We start from the raw sequence: 15,565 nt of genomic DNA, 5'->3' as shown, positions 1-15,565 counted from the left end.
AGAGATGCCTGTCTGAAACCTGCCAGTCAGAGTTGACATTTCTGAGTGAGATGGACCAATTGTCTGACAACTCAATATAAGGCAGCTTCCTATGGCCTCGGCGGGGAGGGGCGTGTTGTGGAGTTGGGTCCAGCTGCTTTTGGGAAGGGCTACAGCCGAGTGGGAGGACATCTTGCTTTGCATTCATAAAATCCCAGGTTCAATCCCTCGGGGAAAACCCTGCCTGAAACCCAGAGGAGCTGCGGCCAATCAGTGCAGCCAGTACTGAGCTACGTGGACCAATGGGCAGACTCTGTTTAAGACGGCTTCCTATATTCCTGACATGTAAATGTTGTGCACGTATGGGGCATTCTATGGGAGGAGAGCGCTCAAATCATTCAACCTGTAGCCTGGGATGCTGCTATTCGGGGGGGGGGCGGTTCCTGCTCATTTGCTTCACCCCAAAGCCCCTATCCTTCCCTCTCCCTCCTTATTTATTTAAAAATTATCTTATGTCTAGGACGTCTACTGCGGCTTAGAACAATAAAGAACATAACTGCAACTATATATATTTATATATAACCAGTGTTACAAAAACAAAACAAAAAAGATAAAGCACACTCAAAACCTCCGTAACATTCCAGCTTCGATCCAACAAAAGGGGCAACGTTACTCGGGGAAGGCTGGCCAATGCAAAACAGGCTCAAAGGCCTTCTGAAAACCCTGCGGCATGCCACAGTTCTAGTGGGAGGGAGTTCCAAAGGCATGAAACCGCTACAGAGGAGACTCCCTTCCCTGGGGGGGGGGGGCACAGCTCACAGACCTAGGGTGTGGACTCCCCAAGAGGGCCTCTGGCTGAGATCTCAAGTGTGCGGGAAGGATGGTACAGGTCCAGACCCCATCAAGGGTCTTAAGACGGGTGCATGTTATGTGTGCTATGAATCCCTTTACCACCATGTCTACAGTATGCGTCAAACTCATGGCCAAAGCCGGTTCTAAGCTTATCAGTGCAGGGTTCGCAGTCATGGCGCCCGGGGGGCTTAGCAGTTCAATAATTCTTAAAATGTGTTTTGGGCTTTCCTGAACAACTTGACCCGTGTTGTTTCCTACGCTACCAGGGCCAACAGCTGGAGCGGACTTTGAGCGAGAAACCCACCCGTATGCGTGTGTCACCATGCATGATTGTGTGAACTTTTGGCATTCTGGTGCTCAGAGTGGAATACTGAAATGCCACGTGTCCCAGTGACTCTTCTGTCCCCAGGCCACAACTGCAAAAGGATGTGAGGATGATAGCACCACCTTCGGGAACGGGCGATTCATGTGTGAACTGCCCAACACTATGAGGCAGTGCTTACCATTTTAAGAGTGTTCTGTGGTTAAAAGAACAAGCAACCCATGTTGCACGAACAAAGAATCACAGGACACCCTTTCGCTGAGGTTGCAGTGACCCTCCGCTGAACGGAGAGCTCGGCCCACCAAAAGGTGACAACCGTTCGCAAGGCCTGTTTTGGGTGGGGGCAGCCAATGCAGTGCCTTCCAGCTATCGCTGATACTGTAATTCCCATCACCCCTCATCACTGGCCAGGCTGGCTGGGGCTGATGGGAGTTGGAGTCCAATGGACAATGCCATGTGAACTACCCCTTTGTTATTCTTTCGCCAGGATGAGAGTCCTGAGAGTCAAGAGGCCTCTGAGTTTGCCAGGGATTGACGGCCCCTTTTTCAAACTTGCTTGCCATTGCAGGATAACTGGCTGTGAGTAAACAGGGTCTCATGAGGTGTAGCGGGTGTGTGTGTGTGTGTGCAGTTTTTCCGAGGGCACAATTTGCTCCTCACACCGCTCCTGCCAGCCCTGTGCTGCTTTGCGGGTCTGATCCCATATCCCAGCCTCACAAAACAGCAGAGGGTTGGCAGGGCATCAGGAGGGCACAATGGACATGGACCAAAGGGCGCCTGCCTGCCCTGCTGCGCCCTCCTCACGCTGCCCCTCCAGCCCGCATCGGCAGGGCAGCATGAGAAAGACACAACAGCCATGTGCTCTTGGGTCCCAGCCTTGCAAAGCGAAGGCGAGCCTGGGATCAAGAGGTGCAAGGCTGTTGTGTCTTTCTCATGCCACCCTCCCTGAGCCGCTCTGCAAGGCTGGGATCATCGGGGCTGGCATTGCATTGGCGACCAGGCTGGCGCATTCTGCCCCCCCCCTGCACACATGTGCCTACCCTGGGTGCCATGAAGACACGCTCTTAACTTCTGAGCTCTCAGTCACTGACACTCAGCTTGGCTTAATGTGTGCACATATAGGTGTGTGTGTGTGTGTACATAACTAACTTTGCTGCTCCTAATGCAAGTTGACTCTGACCGTGGAGAGGGCGTCCCAAGAAGGTGGTACCCGCTTGCTACCACCTAGCAGCTGAAGCCACCCTTCCTGGGGTAAAGCATTCCTCATAGCAATCTCACTATCAAGGGAGAAGGGAGGGAATATATACCCAGCCTGGATCCCATGGAAGAGAGAGGGGAAAACAGAAGGGGCATGGTGGTGGTTGGGAGGAAGGGGGTTTGGGGGGGGGGGGAGAAACGGTTACTCAAAGGTGAAGGGGTCATGGGTGCTGAAAAAGAAGTGCCCGTCAACATGTGTATCCAACGTTTCCTTGTCACTCTCGGGTGGGAAGCGCTCGTGGCAGATGGGGCATTCCTTCCAATGGGCCGGCGAGGGCAGGTCTAAGGGAGAGACCCCCATGCCGCAAGCCCCCGGCTCCGACATCTGCCGCCCTGTCAGGCCACTGCAAACAGAGGGAGGGAGAAAGAGGAAACAGTGCAAAAAGAGCTGGTGAAGTGCCACGTCATGGAACTGGAAATCTGGCAAAATCCTGGCTGGGTTCGGAGTGGCGGTGGTTGCTTTGACATGGGGCTACAACAGGGTTTCGCAAACTTTGGCCTCCAGCAGTTTTTGGACTACAGTTCCCACCATCCCTGACCGCTAGTTGGTCGCAGTTGGTCCCTTACCTTTCCCGCCCTGATCTGGCCACAGTGATCCATGCGACAGTCCCCTCCAGGCTTGACTACTGTAATTCGCTCTACGCGGGGCTGCCCTTGAAGCTGTCCCAGAAACTCCAGCGAGGCTCCTCACGGGGTCTCTGCCATGGGAGCATATTCACCCAGTGCTTTTCCAGCTGCACTGGCTCCCGGTGGAGTACAGGGTCAGATTTAAGGTGCTGGTTTTGACCTTTAAAGCCCTTCATGGCCTAGGACCCTCGTACCTATGGGACCGCCTCTCCCGGTATGCCCCATGGAGAGCCTCAAGGTCCATAAATAGCAACACCTTAGTGGTCCTGGGCCCTAAGGAAGTTAGATTAGCCTCAACCAGAGCCAGGGCCTTCTCAACACTGGCTCCGGCCTGGTGAAACGCTCTGTCTCATGAGACCAGGGCCCTGCAGGATCTGATTTCTTTCCACAGGGTCTGTAAGACACAGTTGTTCCACCTGGCCTTTGGCTTGGAGCCAATTTGATTCCCTCCCCCTCTTTCTTTTCTCTTTTCCTTTCTCCTCCTGCAATGAGGCTACATTTTAATATTTTAAAGTTTCAATTTTTTAATGTTGTATTTTAATGTTGTTTTTAAGTTGTATTTATTCAACTTGTTTTTATTATTGCTTGTTAGCCACCCTGAGCCTGGCCTTGGCTGGGGAGGGCGGGATATAAATAAAAATTATTATTATTATTATTATTATTATTATTATTATTTCTGCTAGCTAGGGATGATGGGTGTTGTAGTCCAAAAACAGCTGGAGGCACAAGTTTGGGAAACCTTGGACTACACCATGCAAACCCAGGCTAGAGTAAAGAGTCTTGTAGCTTGCTGCGATAGCAGACAAGGTGCATAACTCCTGGAGATGCTGATGGGGCCGTCACGTTAGGTACAGTCCCATTTTAAGACATGTGCACGCACACACTCTATCTCAAGGTGCTAACTCAAGGAACGTGTCCAGAGGAGGGCAACCAAAATGGTCAAAGGCCTGGAAACGATGCCTTATGAGGAACGGCTAAGGGAGCTGGGCATGTTTAGCCTGGAGAAAAGGAGGTTAAGGGGTGATATGATAGCCATGTTCAAATATATAAAAGGATGTCACATAGAGGAGGGAGAAAGGTTGTTTTCTGCTGCTCCAGAGAAGCGGACACGGAGCAATGGATCCAAACTACAAGAAAGAAGATTCCACCTAAACATTAGGAAGAACTTCCTGACAGTAAGAGCTGTTCGACAGTGGAATTTGCTGCCAAGGAGTGTGGTGGAGTCTCCTTCTTTGGAGGTCTTTAAGCAGAGGCTTGACAACCATATGTCAGGAGTGCTCTGATGGTGTTTCCTGCTTGGCAGGGGGTTGGACTCGATGGCCCTTGTGGTCTCTTCCAACTCTATGATTCTATGATTCTAACTCACTAAGAGCCTGTACAAGCAGGTCTGGGAAACCTGTGGACCTCCAGATGTTGTTAAGATTACATCTCCCAACATCCCTGAACTGGAGCTCCATAGCATCTGCAAAGCCACAGGTCCCTCACCACTGGTGTACAGCCCTCTCTCTGAAAAGGGGGAACTGTAGTCAAAATAGACTCGGGAGCATCCTAGCTGCCGTTACCTGGCCACTTCATAGAAGCCGCTGCCCAGCTCTGGAAGGAGCAGGTTGGTTTCTTCGCCACCACTCTGGGCAGCTGCCATCAGCACTGCCTTTTCGTCCTCAGCCTCCTAAATACAAAATGAAAAAATAAGAAGCAGTACAAGCAGGACTGGCTTCTGCCAACCCCAGGCAGCTCAGCCCCCAACATCCTTTGCCCATCACTGAGGGGAAACAGATGAGGGCGTGCCTAGGTTGCATGGGGAGGCTGTCCTGGGTTCTCTATTGCGTATGTGAGCTAATGAGAAGCCACTAAAGGTAAAGGGACCCCTGACCGTTAGGTCCAGTCGTGGCCGACTCTGGGGTTGCAGCGCTCATCTCGCTTTATTGGCTGAGGGAGCCGGCGTACAGCTTCCGGGTCATGTGGCCAGCATGACTAAGCCGCTTCTGGCGAACCAGAGCTGCGCACGGAAACGCCGTTTACCTTCCCGCCGGAGCGGTACCTATTTATCTACTTGCACTTTGATGGGCTTTCAAACTGCTAGGTTGGCAGGAGCAGGGACCGAGCAACAGGAGCTCACCCCATCGTGGGGATTCGAACTGCCGACCTTCTGATCGGCAAGCCCAAAGCTCAGTGGTTTAGACCACAGTGACACCCGCTAGCCGCATATAAAAGGGAGGTATATAAGCAGGCTGGGCCGTGGGCAAGGTGGGGAACCCTGAGGTTTGCAGCATTACAAATATATACTTGGAAAACAGAAAAACTAGGGAGGCTAAATACCCCTTTGCCCATCCCCCATAAAACAGACCACTGAGGACTGAGCATGCTCAGTGGCTAAAGAGTGGTGACTGACTATTCGGGGGTGGGGTGGGGAGTCGGGTTGGGCGATATCTGGTTTTCAACGTCGTGATATATCACTAGCTAAGCATCGCGATATACCGATATATCAGAATGTCTGAAATAAGGATGGTGATAGATAGAGGCATTGGCTGTTTCTCCTGCATCACAATTTTTGCATAGCACACACATGTATCATGATTCACAATATATTGCCAGGTCAAGAATTATGAAACTGATATCACGATATGGACTTCAAACCGGTTTTGGATGATATACAGCGATACCTTGGTTTACAACCATAATCCGTTCCGGAGGTCCGGTTGTAAACCAAAACAGGTTGTAACCCAAGGCGCGCTTTCGCCAATGGGGCCTCCACCCCCAAAAGGGTTGTAATAATAAAAAAAATGGGTTGTAATCCAAAGAAAGGGACACACACTTCAGGGTTTGACGTGGTTGTAATCCAAAACGGTTGTACAGTGGTACCTCAGGTTACATACACTTCAGGTTACAGACGCTTCAAGTTACAGACTCCGCTAACCCAGAAATAGTACGTCAGGTTAAGAACTTTGCTTCAGGATGAGAACAGAAATCGTACTCCAACAGCAGCGGGAGGCCCCATTAGCTAAAGTGGTGCTTCAGGTTAAGAACAGTTTCAGGTTAAGAGCGGACCTCCGGAACGAAATAAGGACTTAATCCGAGGTACCACTGTCATCCAAAACGGTTGCAAACCACGGTACCACTGTATCAATATACCGCCTAGCCCTAGTGGGGAGGAAAAGCAAGTGGGAGGAGGGATGGAATGGAGTGTTGTGGTGAAGGGCATTGCTTGCTGGCTGGCAGTGAACAAGAGCAGTCTGCACTGAAACAGTTTATTTCAGGTTCCACTTGCGCTAGCTAAAATGGGAACTTCTGCATTCTCTAACATGCCCTGCTTGAGAGCCTCCCAGGAGCATCTGACTGGCCGATGATTAACACAACACACTAGCTAGATGGAGTTTTGGCCACAACCAGCAAGGAAATTATTCAGTTCTTAGGTTCATAAAAGTTTGGCCAGATCCATGACCTCCCCTCAGCTGACTTGCACCCTTCTCTGCCTCCCAGGGCCTCACCGAGTCGGAACTGGAATCCTCGGGCGGCTGCTTGATCTGATTGGCAATGGGTGCCGGCTGGCTGATCACCACGGTGTGTGCGGGTCCCCGGGCACAAGGCGGAGTGGTAGTAGCTGCCCGGTTGTCACACAAACTGTAGGACCCGAGCTGCGCAGGCAGGCGCATGTCCTCAGGACACTCATCCTCAGAGTCGGACAGCGGCGAGTCCAGGGAGCCTGGGAGGTGTGTAGGAGAAGGGACGGGAGAACAAAAACACATGGTCAAGGGTGAAAGTGTGTGTGTGTGTCAGAGTTACCGTATTTTTCACTCTATAGGATGCACCCGACCGTAGGACGCACCTTGTTTTAGAGGGGGAGAACAAGAAAAAAAAAATTCTCCCCCTCTCTGCTCAGCGCCCCTTCAGCAAAGTGGCAGGAGAAACGGAGCCCTTTCCATTTCTCCTCCTGCTTCGCTGAAGGAGCGCTGCGCAGTTCTCCTTCTCTGCTGAAGCCAGGAGAGTCTTGCTCTCCCAGCTTCAGCAAAAGGAACCCAAAGCCTTCGGCGTGCAGCACGAGTTCCCGCTGTGCTCCAAAGGCTTCAGGCGGCTATCCCTGAAGCCTGGACAGCGAAAGAAGAAGAAGAAGAAGAAGAAGAAGAAGAAGAAGAAGAAGAAGAAGAAGAAGAAGAAGAAGTAGTAGTAGTAGTAGTAGTAGTAGTAGTAGTAGTTTGGATTTGATATCCCGCCTTTCACTCCCTTTAAGGAGTCTCAAAGCAGCTAACATTCTCCTTTCCCTTCCTCCCCCACAACAAACACTCTGTGAGGTGAGTGGGGCTGAGAGACTTCAAAGAAGTGTGACTGGCCCAAGGTCACCCAGCAGCTGCATGTGGAGGAGCGGAGACGCAAACCCGGTTCCCCAGATTACGAGACTACCGCTCTTAACCACTACACCACACTGGCTCTCAAAAAAAGCAACGCGTAGCCTCCGGAGCGCGGAGGGAGCGCTCCCTCTGCGCTTCAGAGGCTTCGCGTTGCTATCGCTGAAGCCAAGGAGCCTGCTTTCACTCCATAGGATGCACACACATTTCCCCTTAATTTTTGGAGGGGAAAAAGTGCATCCTATAGAGTGAAAAATACGGTAATTTTCCTAGATAACAATGGTGCAATTGATGCCAGGTTGTGGCTCCAGAAGCAAATCCATCTCTCTCTCGAATAATTTATTTTAGGATGCAAAATTAGACCAGGCCGCTTCAGGCACAGGTGGAAGAATCTCAGGTGCTGGGTTGCTTAGACGCCAAAAGATTAGATGCTGGCCCTCAGGAAAACCTTTAGGGCAGGCATCCCCAAACTCGGCCCTCCAGATGTTTTGGGACTAAAATCCCATCATCCCTGACCACTGGTCCTGTTAGCTAGGGATGATGGGAGTTGTAGTCCCAAAACATCTGGAGGGTCGAGTTTGGGGGTGCCTGCTTTAGGGGAGGGGTCACCCAACCTTTTTGGACCAGGGGGCACCTTTTGAATTCTGAGCAGCTGGAGGCACCAGTCACAAAATGGCTGCTATGAGAAGCTGTTGCATAATGCAACATGGTTGCCACGGGCAACGCATAACACAAAATTAGAGAAGCCTTTTCCGTAATTGTACTTCCATATGAGAAAAGGCTTAACTTGTTGAATTTCTTTCTTAAAATTAAGAGAGAAGCATCAAAAGTGCATTAAATGGGAGGGGAAAACACCAGCTCTTTAGGACCCTAGAGCATAGCTGTCAACGTTTCCCATTTTTTAAGGGAAATTCTCTTATTCCGAATAGGATTCCTCGCAAGAAAAGGGAATCCTACCAACCCTACTGGCTGGTAGCCAAACAACTTACTCATCAGTCATAGCTGTGACTTCACTATTGGCTAAATATACCAATAGGCGGGAGCAGCCAATCTTATTCATTTTATAGAAACTGCTTAGAAGGGTATCCACATGTTCTACTTCATTTCTAGGGGGGCTAGAAATTTCCTTAAAAAAATAAGGAGAAAAGCTTAGAGTCTGGGGCCCCTACATGGGCCCTTAGGATTTTTGGGTGGGGAGCACTTGGGAATTCTGAGCTAATAGATGTTTGGGTTTCTAGGATCTAAAGAGCTTTCAAGTTGTAAAAAGAAAACGAAATACATTTTTTTTTTTTGCCATGACACTGAGTGGAGATGGGGATTGGTACGTATAATTGGGCATGCAAAGCGAGGCAGGGGGGGCAGGGAGACTGACCAGGAGTCTCTGGCGCAGCCTCCTCTTCATCGCAGAGAATAGATTCACTCCATTTCTCGTCGGCCACTTTCTCCAGACGCTCCTCAAGGCGTCGTATGTATACCAGCAGCTCCTGAGGGGCAGGGAATCGGGAAAAGGTCAGCACCAACTTCCAGAAAAAAGCCAGGTAGGAGGCGTCACTCCACCCATCTTCTGTTAAAGACCCTCCCCATACACCTCCCACATTCTGGGTTCAAGTTCTATTATTTTTATTTTTATTTTTATTTTTATTTTTATTTTTTTTATTATTATTATTATTATCTTTATTGCATTTTTAAAAAATTACAGAGAAAGCATAAATTAAGCATTACATCCAGATATCCAAAAAGAAAAAGAAAAAATATAAAAGAAAAGAAAAGAAAAAAGAAAAAAAGAAAAAGAAAAAAAAGGGGAAAAAAAGAAAAAAGGAGGGGGAAAGAAAATGGATAAATAATAAAATACGAAAAAGAATTAGTCAAGAACACAAAATTGTTCAAAGGATACAAACACTAATTTGAATATTCTATACACCAGGTTCTCATAAAAAAATACATTTTTAATCCTTTTCATTCTATCTTTACACTTTCTTTCTGTTCCAGAAAACTAGTTTGAATCCCTGCTATATTAGTTGACTTCTCTCTATCTCTTTGCGGCTTCAACACTTCTCTTAAGTGACAAATATTCTGTATTTGTGTATTAAAATCAGTTTTCCCTATTATATCTGTGAAATTAATCTAAGCACAACCAATTATTGTTTTTGGAACCATATTTTGTCATGTAGTTCTTAAAGCAAGCCCATTCCTTTTTTACCTTGTCACCTGAGTGATCTCTTATTAATTCTGTCATTTTGGCTAGTTTGAGGTACTCGCATAACTTTAATTGCCACTCGTCTTTTGTTGGTATTAAGTCACTGCTCCAGTATTTTGCTATTAGCATTCTGGCCGCTGTTGTTGCGTAAAGAAACACTCTTTTATTTTCATTTGGGATGCTAATTGTTAGAATGCCTAATAGGAAAGCTTCAGGTTTCTTTAAAAATGTGTGTTTTAGCATTCTTTTTAATTCCTCATAGATCATGTCTCAAAAATGGGACATGTCCACCACATGTGGAATAAGGTTCCTTCGTTTTGTTTCCATTTCCAACACATACTGCTGTTATTTTTATTTATTTTTGCTAATTTGGATGAAAAGAACAGCAACATGTGTTGGAGATGGAAACAAAATGAAGGAACCTTATTCCACATGTGGTGGACATGCCCCCAAATCAAGTTCTGTGTTCAAGTTCTAGCTATGGGCTGTGGGCAGCATCCAGCAAATGTGACCTGTCAGCGCAAGCATTTCCACTTGCACAATGGGACTTTCCCCTCTCCTTCCCCCACACTCATCCCATACCCTCCCCAAAAGGGGCTGCAAGGGCAACTCCTTGAACAGATTTAGGGGGTGTGCGAGGGTAGGGAGGGTCCTGATGGGGGTCACAATGTTGTGATAGGTTGGACGCAACCCACGGTTGCCTTTCTCCTCTTTCTCAAAGTCGTGCTTTCTGGTTGCTCTTGCCCTTTGCACCTCTTCTGCAAGCTTTCCGAGACGGCTTCTCACCAACCTGCTTTTCGGCTTGGAGCTGCTCTTTCTCCTTCTGGGCAACCTGAAGTGCAGCTCGCAGCTCTCGCAGCTCCCGGCGGCTCTCAGAGACCTGCACCTGATGGGGCAAAAGTGAGAGTTTGCACATTTCGGAATATTAAGGCAATGGGTGGGATGTAGGGCAGGGCGGGTGGTGAGCCAAGGAAGAAAAAAAAGAAGAAGAAGAGTTTGGATTTGATATCCCACTTTATCACTACACGAAGGAGTCTCAAAGCGGCTAACAATCTCCTTTCCCTTCCTCCCCCACCACAAACACTCTGTGAGGTGAATGGGGCTGAGAGACTTCAAAGAAGCGTGACTGGCCGAAGGTCACCCAGCAGCTGTATGTGGAGGAGCAGGGAAGCAAACCCGGTTCACCAGATTACGAGTCCACCACTCTTAACCACTACACCACAGTGGCTCTCAGCTTTGGAATTGCATCAGCTTTGGAACTGGCTGTGGAGCCAAATATCCAATCTGCAGAGTCTTCCGCATCCCTAAGGCTTCGGCTGTTTTCAACTATGAGCCAGACCTCACCCCTCTCCAACAAATGCCCCCTAAATACGTGCTGTTACATTCCTCCCATTGGGATCTGACCATCTTTCCTTCTATTTCAAATGTTTGAGAGCGAATGTCAATCCCTTTGGAACCAAAACGACAGCATCCACACAGAAGAGGGAGGCGCCAGCAAATTTGGGTGATGGGGACCCCAAGGCTTGTAGAAGTACAATGGTTTTTCGTTTTGTTTTTAAATTCAAAAACCCCTAAAGGGGAAGGCAAGAAAAACTTCCCAAAAGAGTACAGTGGTACCTCGGGTTACAGACGCTTCAGGTTACAGACTCCGCTAACCCAGAAATAGTACCTCAGGTTAAGAATTTTGCTTTAGGATCAGAACAGAAATTGTGTGGCGGCAGCAGGAGGCCCCATTAGCTAAAGTGGTGCTTCAGGTTAAGAACAGTTTCAGGTTAAGAACGGACCTCCAGAACGAATTAAGTTCTTAACCCGAGGTACCACTGTAATTCATTTCGGAGGTCCATTCTTAACCTGAAACCATTCTTAACCTGAGGTACCACTTTAGCTAATGGGGCCTCCCACTGCCGCTGCCGTTCTCTCTTTCTGTTCTCATCCTGAGGTAAAGTTCTTAACCCGAGGTACTATTTCTGGGTTAGCGGAGTGTGTCACCTGAAGCGTCTGTAACCTGAGGTACCACTGTATAATGTATCTGATGCGGGCTTTGCAACTGGTAAGGACACTGTGCTGTATTGAACCAACCTTGACTCAGAACAGACACATGGAAATTAATGGATCTGAGTTGGTGACACTAATAATAAACAAGGGCAAGTAGTTTCTACTGGCGGGTGTTAGGTGCTGTATAATGAAACCATCAGAACTCAAAGGGTTTGTTATTTTTCTCCCGCCCAGGGCATTGGGGACTCCTCCCCAACTCCCTCAGGGCCCCAATTTACCAGACTGGAGTCACGTTCCTGTGCCAACTCCAAACGCAAGACCTGGCGCTGTGCCCGCTCTTCTTGCAGGCTCTTCTCCAGGCGCAGCACTTCGGCGCTCAGCTTCAGGATCTTGTCCTTCTCTGCCTGCCGAGACCACAGGGTTACATTGAATGGGTGGGGAGGGGCTGGATGGGACTCCTCCCCACCCCATGCCCATCCCTCAATGCAGCAAACTAATCATGCATTAGTTTTGGAATCATTTTGGGGGGTGGATGGAATCCAAAAATTGGAGGGGAAATCGTGCCGACATTTAAAACACACAGTTCCAAAGTCAAATTCAAAAACGTGATTTCTACAAGCAACACAGGAGATGACTGAATGTCCCTCCCATTCATTCCCTGCATTTAAAACGTAGCTTTAGTTTGCAACTCAGATTGTCTAGTGCAGCATACCTGGAAATGTTTATTTACATCTCTGTATACCTTATAGAGAAGAAGTTACTTGGGGGAATATTTCATGTTTGAAAACACAGAATGCCAAGTTTCCTGATTCCCTACCTCCACCCTGAACATTGGCTTGCCATCAAAATCCCTGTACAAAGAATGACTGACTCCCATCTTCAAATATCTCAAGGACTGTCACATGGAAGAGGGAATAAGCTTGTTTTCTCCTGCTCTGGAGGGTAGGACTCGAACCAATGGCTTCAAGTTCCAAGAAAGGCGATTCCGACTAAACATCAGGAAAAGCCTTCTGACAGTAAGAGCTGTTCGACAGGGGAACAGTCTGTTAGCATTCCTGCTCCATGACTGTAGTCATGGAATTGTTGTCTTTCACATAATGGTATATGTTTTGACTCCACAGAGTGGGAAGTGACGGAGACAGGATGTTTGTGTTACGGTGTTCCATGAAGTGGGACTATTGTCCTTTGTTCTTTTTCTCTTTGCTGTCTGATGCTAGAGAGAGAGGGGGAGCCATGTTGCAGGGCTCCGTGTGTGTTTATATGTAAATAAAGTAGATTAGCCAAAATGCTGAGTTGCTGAGGTCTGTTACGCAACTGCACAAAACTCTGGATCCCTAAGTGTGCCAGTGTCGGTTGGCATCGGTTGTTGTGATGTTTAGGCAGAAGAAAGCTTTTGAAGCTCCCGAATGATCGACCAGGAGGGAAGGAACATGCCAGTTGGGCATGTGCCTCTACCAGGGTCCTACTCATGTGTAGGCCAAGCTCCTGACACGGACTCCCTTGGGAGGTTGTGGACTCTCCTTCCTTGGAGGTTTTAAAGCAGAGGTTGGATGGCCATCTGTCATGGATGCTTTAGTTGAGATTCCTGCATTGCAGGGGGTTGGACTAGATGACCCCTGGGGTTCCCTTCCAACTCTATAATTCTATGATTGAATCTGCGTATGCAACGTTCCACTTCATCCATGGCACTTTGCCCCTTTCCCCACTAAAAACAGAAGACGATGCTGAATGCGTGCTTGAAGCAGGTGGCAGCTATTGGGCTGAGAGTGGTTCCCTGACCTCCCATCCCTGGCAAGGGGCAGGCTGAGGCTCTTGCCAAAATATCACGAGATCTCATGCACTCTGCGAGATCTCACTGGAACCTGCCGTGGTCGCTGCTGCTTTGCAGGTGCCACCACGCAACCTCAGGTGGCAAAATGGGACGCAGCACCCCTGATCACCAGCATCACTGCAACTTACTGAGATGGAAAAGGGAGATGTCAACATGGTGCAAATGCACCAGGGAACCAACTCAGAATTCCCAAGGGCGAGTTTGCACTGCGCTGACCTTCATCCTCCCTCGTCTCCCTCCCGGGAAGCCAAAGTGATGATGCTGCAGGTAAGTGCCATTGCCCTGCCCCCTGAGGGTTTACCATCAGCTACTAAGCACGACTGGGAAACCCTGGGGTGGCTCAAACAAACCTCCATGCTCTGCAGCAGTGTGGCCTTCTCCTTCCACCACTGCCCTTTGCCCTCTTTCCACTTGAGAGTCATGTCAGCCAGCTTGATGTTGATCTCAGCTGCCTCCAGGCGGCTCTTGTGCAGATCGGAGATGGTGCGGTCCCGGATGGAGGCCACGCTGGCCAACTCTTCCCCCAAGAGAGCCACTTTCTGCTGGCTGGCAGCCAGAATGTCCTGCGTGGAGCGCAGCTGTTCGCACAGAGACTCCATCTGCACCTGAGAAGAGACAGGATGGGGCATGGGTGGGGCAAGGGAGGCAACGAGGGGATGCGTGGGTAGGGATGAGCTCATATGACCTCCCAGAATTCTCCATGCTACTTTTGGGAAGCGTGGCAGCTCAGTGGAACAGTATCCACTCTGCAAGCAGAAGGTGCCAGATTCAATCTCCAGGTAGGGCTTGGATCATATCCCATCTCAAACCTTCAAAAGCTGCTGCCAGTGTAACTGATGTGTGGGTTTGTGGATTTTGGGTTTGATGGAGTGGGGAGGTGAAGTTCTCCAATAGGCTTTCCATGAATCTTCTCTTCTGACAAAGGTGGACTCACTTCATGTTGAATGGAACTGTTTACAGTTGGTTTCCATTGGTGGGTGAAGTGGGCAAAGAGAGGAGGACTGGAAGGAGGAGGGGGCCAAGCTTATTGCTTCCTTCAACACTATTAAAATAATACTGAATGATTATTAAAACACAGTTGCTGCCAAAATATATGGTGAAATTACGGAGGCCATTTTGCGAAACATTCTCTAGGGAAGGATTGACGTTCTGCCAATGGTTCAGGAGCAGCATGAAAAATAAAAAAAAAATCTGTCAGAAATTTTCTCTCTTTTTGGCAAATTTTCAGCCACACCCTATTATGGGATGTCTTGCCTGCAACGAGGCCTCGTGGGAACTGTGGTACAATAGCAAGTGGCCCCACCAGTGACGCGAATCAATATACAACCTAATCCAGAGAGAGCCAATATGCTATCCCTCCAGGTGTTGTTGGGCTCCAACTCCCATCAGCCCCCAGCCAGCATGCCCAATGGTCAGGGATGATGGGAGGTGGACTCCAAGAATATCTGGAGGGTACCATGCTGTCTAAGGTAAAGGTAAAGGGACCCCTGACCGTTAGGTCCATTCGTGGCCGACTCTGGTGTTGCAGCTCTCATCTCGCTTTATCGGCCGATGGAGCCGGCATACAGCTTCCGGGTCATGTGGCCAGCATGACTAAGCCGCTTCCGGTGAACCAGAGCAGCGCACAGAAACGCTGTTTACCTTCCCGCTGGAGTGGTACCTATTTATCGACTTGCACTCTGAAGTGCTTTCGAACTGCTAGCTTGGCAGGAGCAGGGACCAAGCAACGGGACCGAGCTCACCCCGTCGCGGGGATTTGAACCACTGACCTTCCGATCGGCAAGCCCTAGGCTCCGTGGTTTAGACCACAGCGCCACCCGTGTCCCACCCTGATGTCTACTCCCACCCTAATCCCTCTCTCATTCCTTGTTTCTCCACTGATACCCAACTCTCCTAAACCCGAGACTACCACCTGACTTCTTTCCCAGAGACAAGAATCAAACCCTCCTCTCCTCTACAAGGTCTGGCAGAGCAAGAGTTTATGGTGGACCAGGAGTCTATCTGGGTTTTGGGTCTGTGAGCTTCCTTATCAGGATCCAAGCCCAATTTTCAGCTATTTCCCCACTTCCCAGGCTATCTCTACCTCACCCTGTTTTGAGCTCCTCTGGAATGGGGGTAAAGGGATGCGGGTGGCGCTGTGGGTTAAACCACAGAGCCTAGGA

The 15,565-nt window shown here is 49.1% G+C and overlaps 1 protein-coding gene across 4 annotated transcripts in view; it reads right to left on the bottom strand.

Annotated features, from left to right (window-relative positions):
* Positions 1-1,797: 1,797 nt before the first annotated feature.
* Positions 1,798-15,565, bottom strand: part of CALCOCO1 (calcium binding and coiled-coil domain 1) — a 36,842-nt gene continuing 23,074 nt past the window's right edge. For 3 of the 4 annotated variants that reach the window (XM_053373963.1, XM_053373973.1, XM_053373980.1), the window contains exons 9-15: positions 13,754-14,008; positions 11,851-11,976; positions 10,368-10,463; positions 8,753-8,864; positions 6,526-6,740; positions 4,600-4,706; positions 1,798-2,754 (exon numbers count right to left, since the gene is read on the bottom strand). In XM_053373963.1, the coding sequence (XP_053229938.1) occupies positions 2,553-2,754; positions 4,600-4,706; positions 6,526-6,740; positions 8,753-8,864; positions 10,368-10,463; positions 11,851-11,976; positions 13,754-14,008 (1,113 nt within the window). In that variant the 3' untranslated portion in view covers positions 1,798-2,552. Of the gene's footprint in view, positions 2,755-4,595; positions 4,707-6,525; positions 6,741-8,752; positions 8,865-10,367; positions 10,464-11,850; positions 11,977-13,753; positions 14,009-15,565 lie in introns of those variants that run through there. The other variant, XM_053373988.1, reaches the window with a different exon arrangement.

This window comes from Podarcis raffonei, chromosome 2 (assembly GCF_027172205.1).
Source record: "Podarcis raffonei isolate rPodRaf1 chromosome 2, rPodRaf1.pri, whole genome shotgun sequence".
NCBI lineage: Eukaryota > Metazoa > Chordata > Lepidosauria > Squamata > Lacertidae > Podarcis > Podarcis raffonei.
The sequence above is the reverse complement of the archived record's forward strand: the minus strand, read 5'-3'. Positions and strand labels throughout refer to the sequence as shown.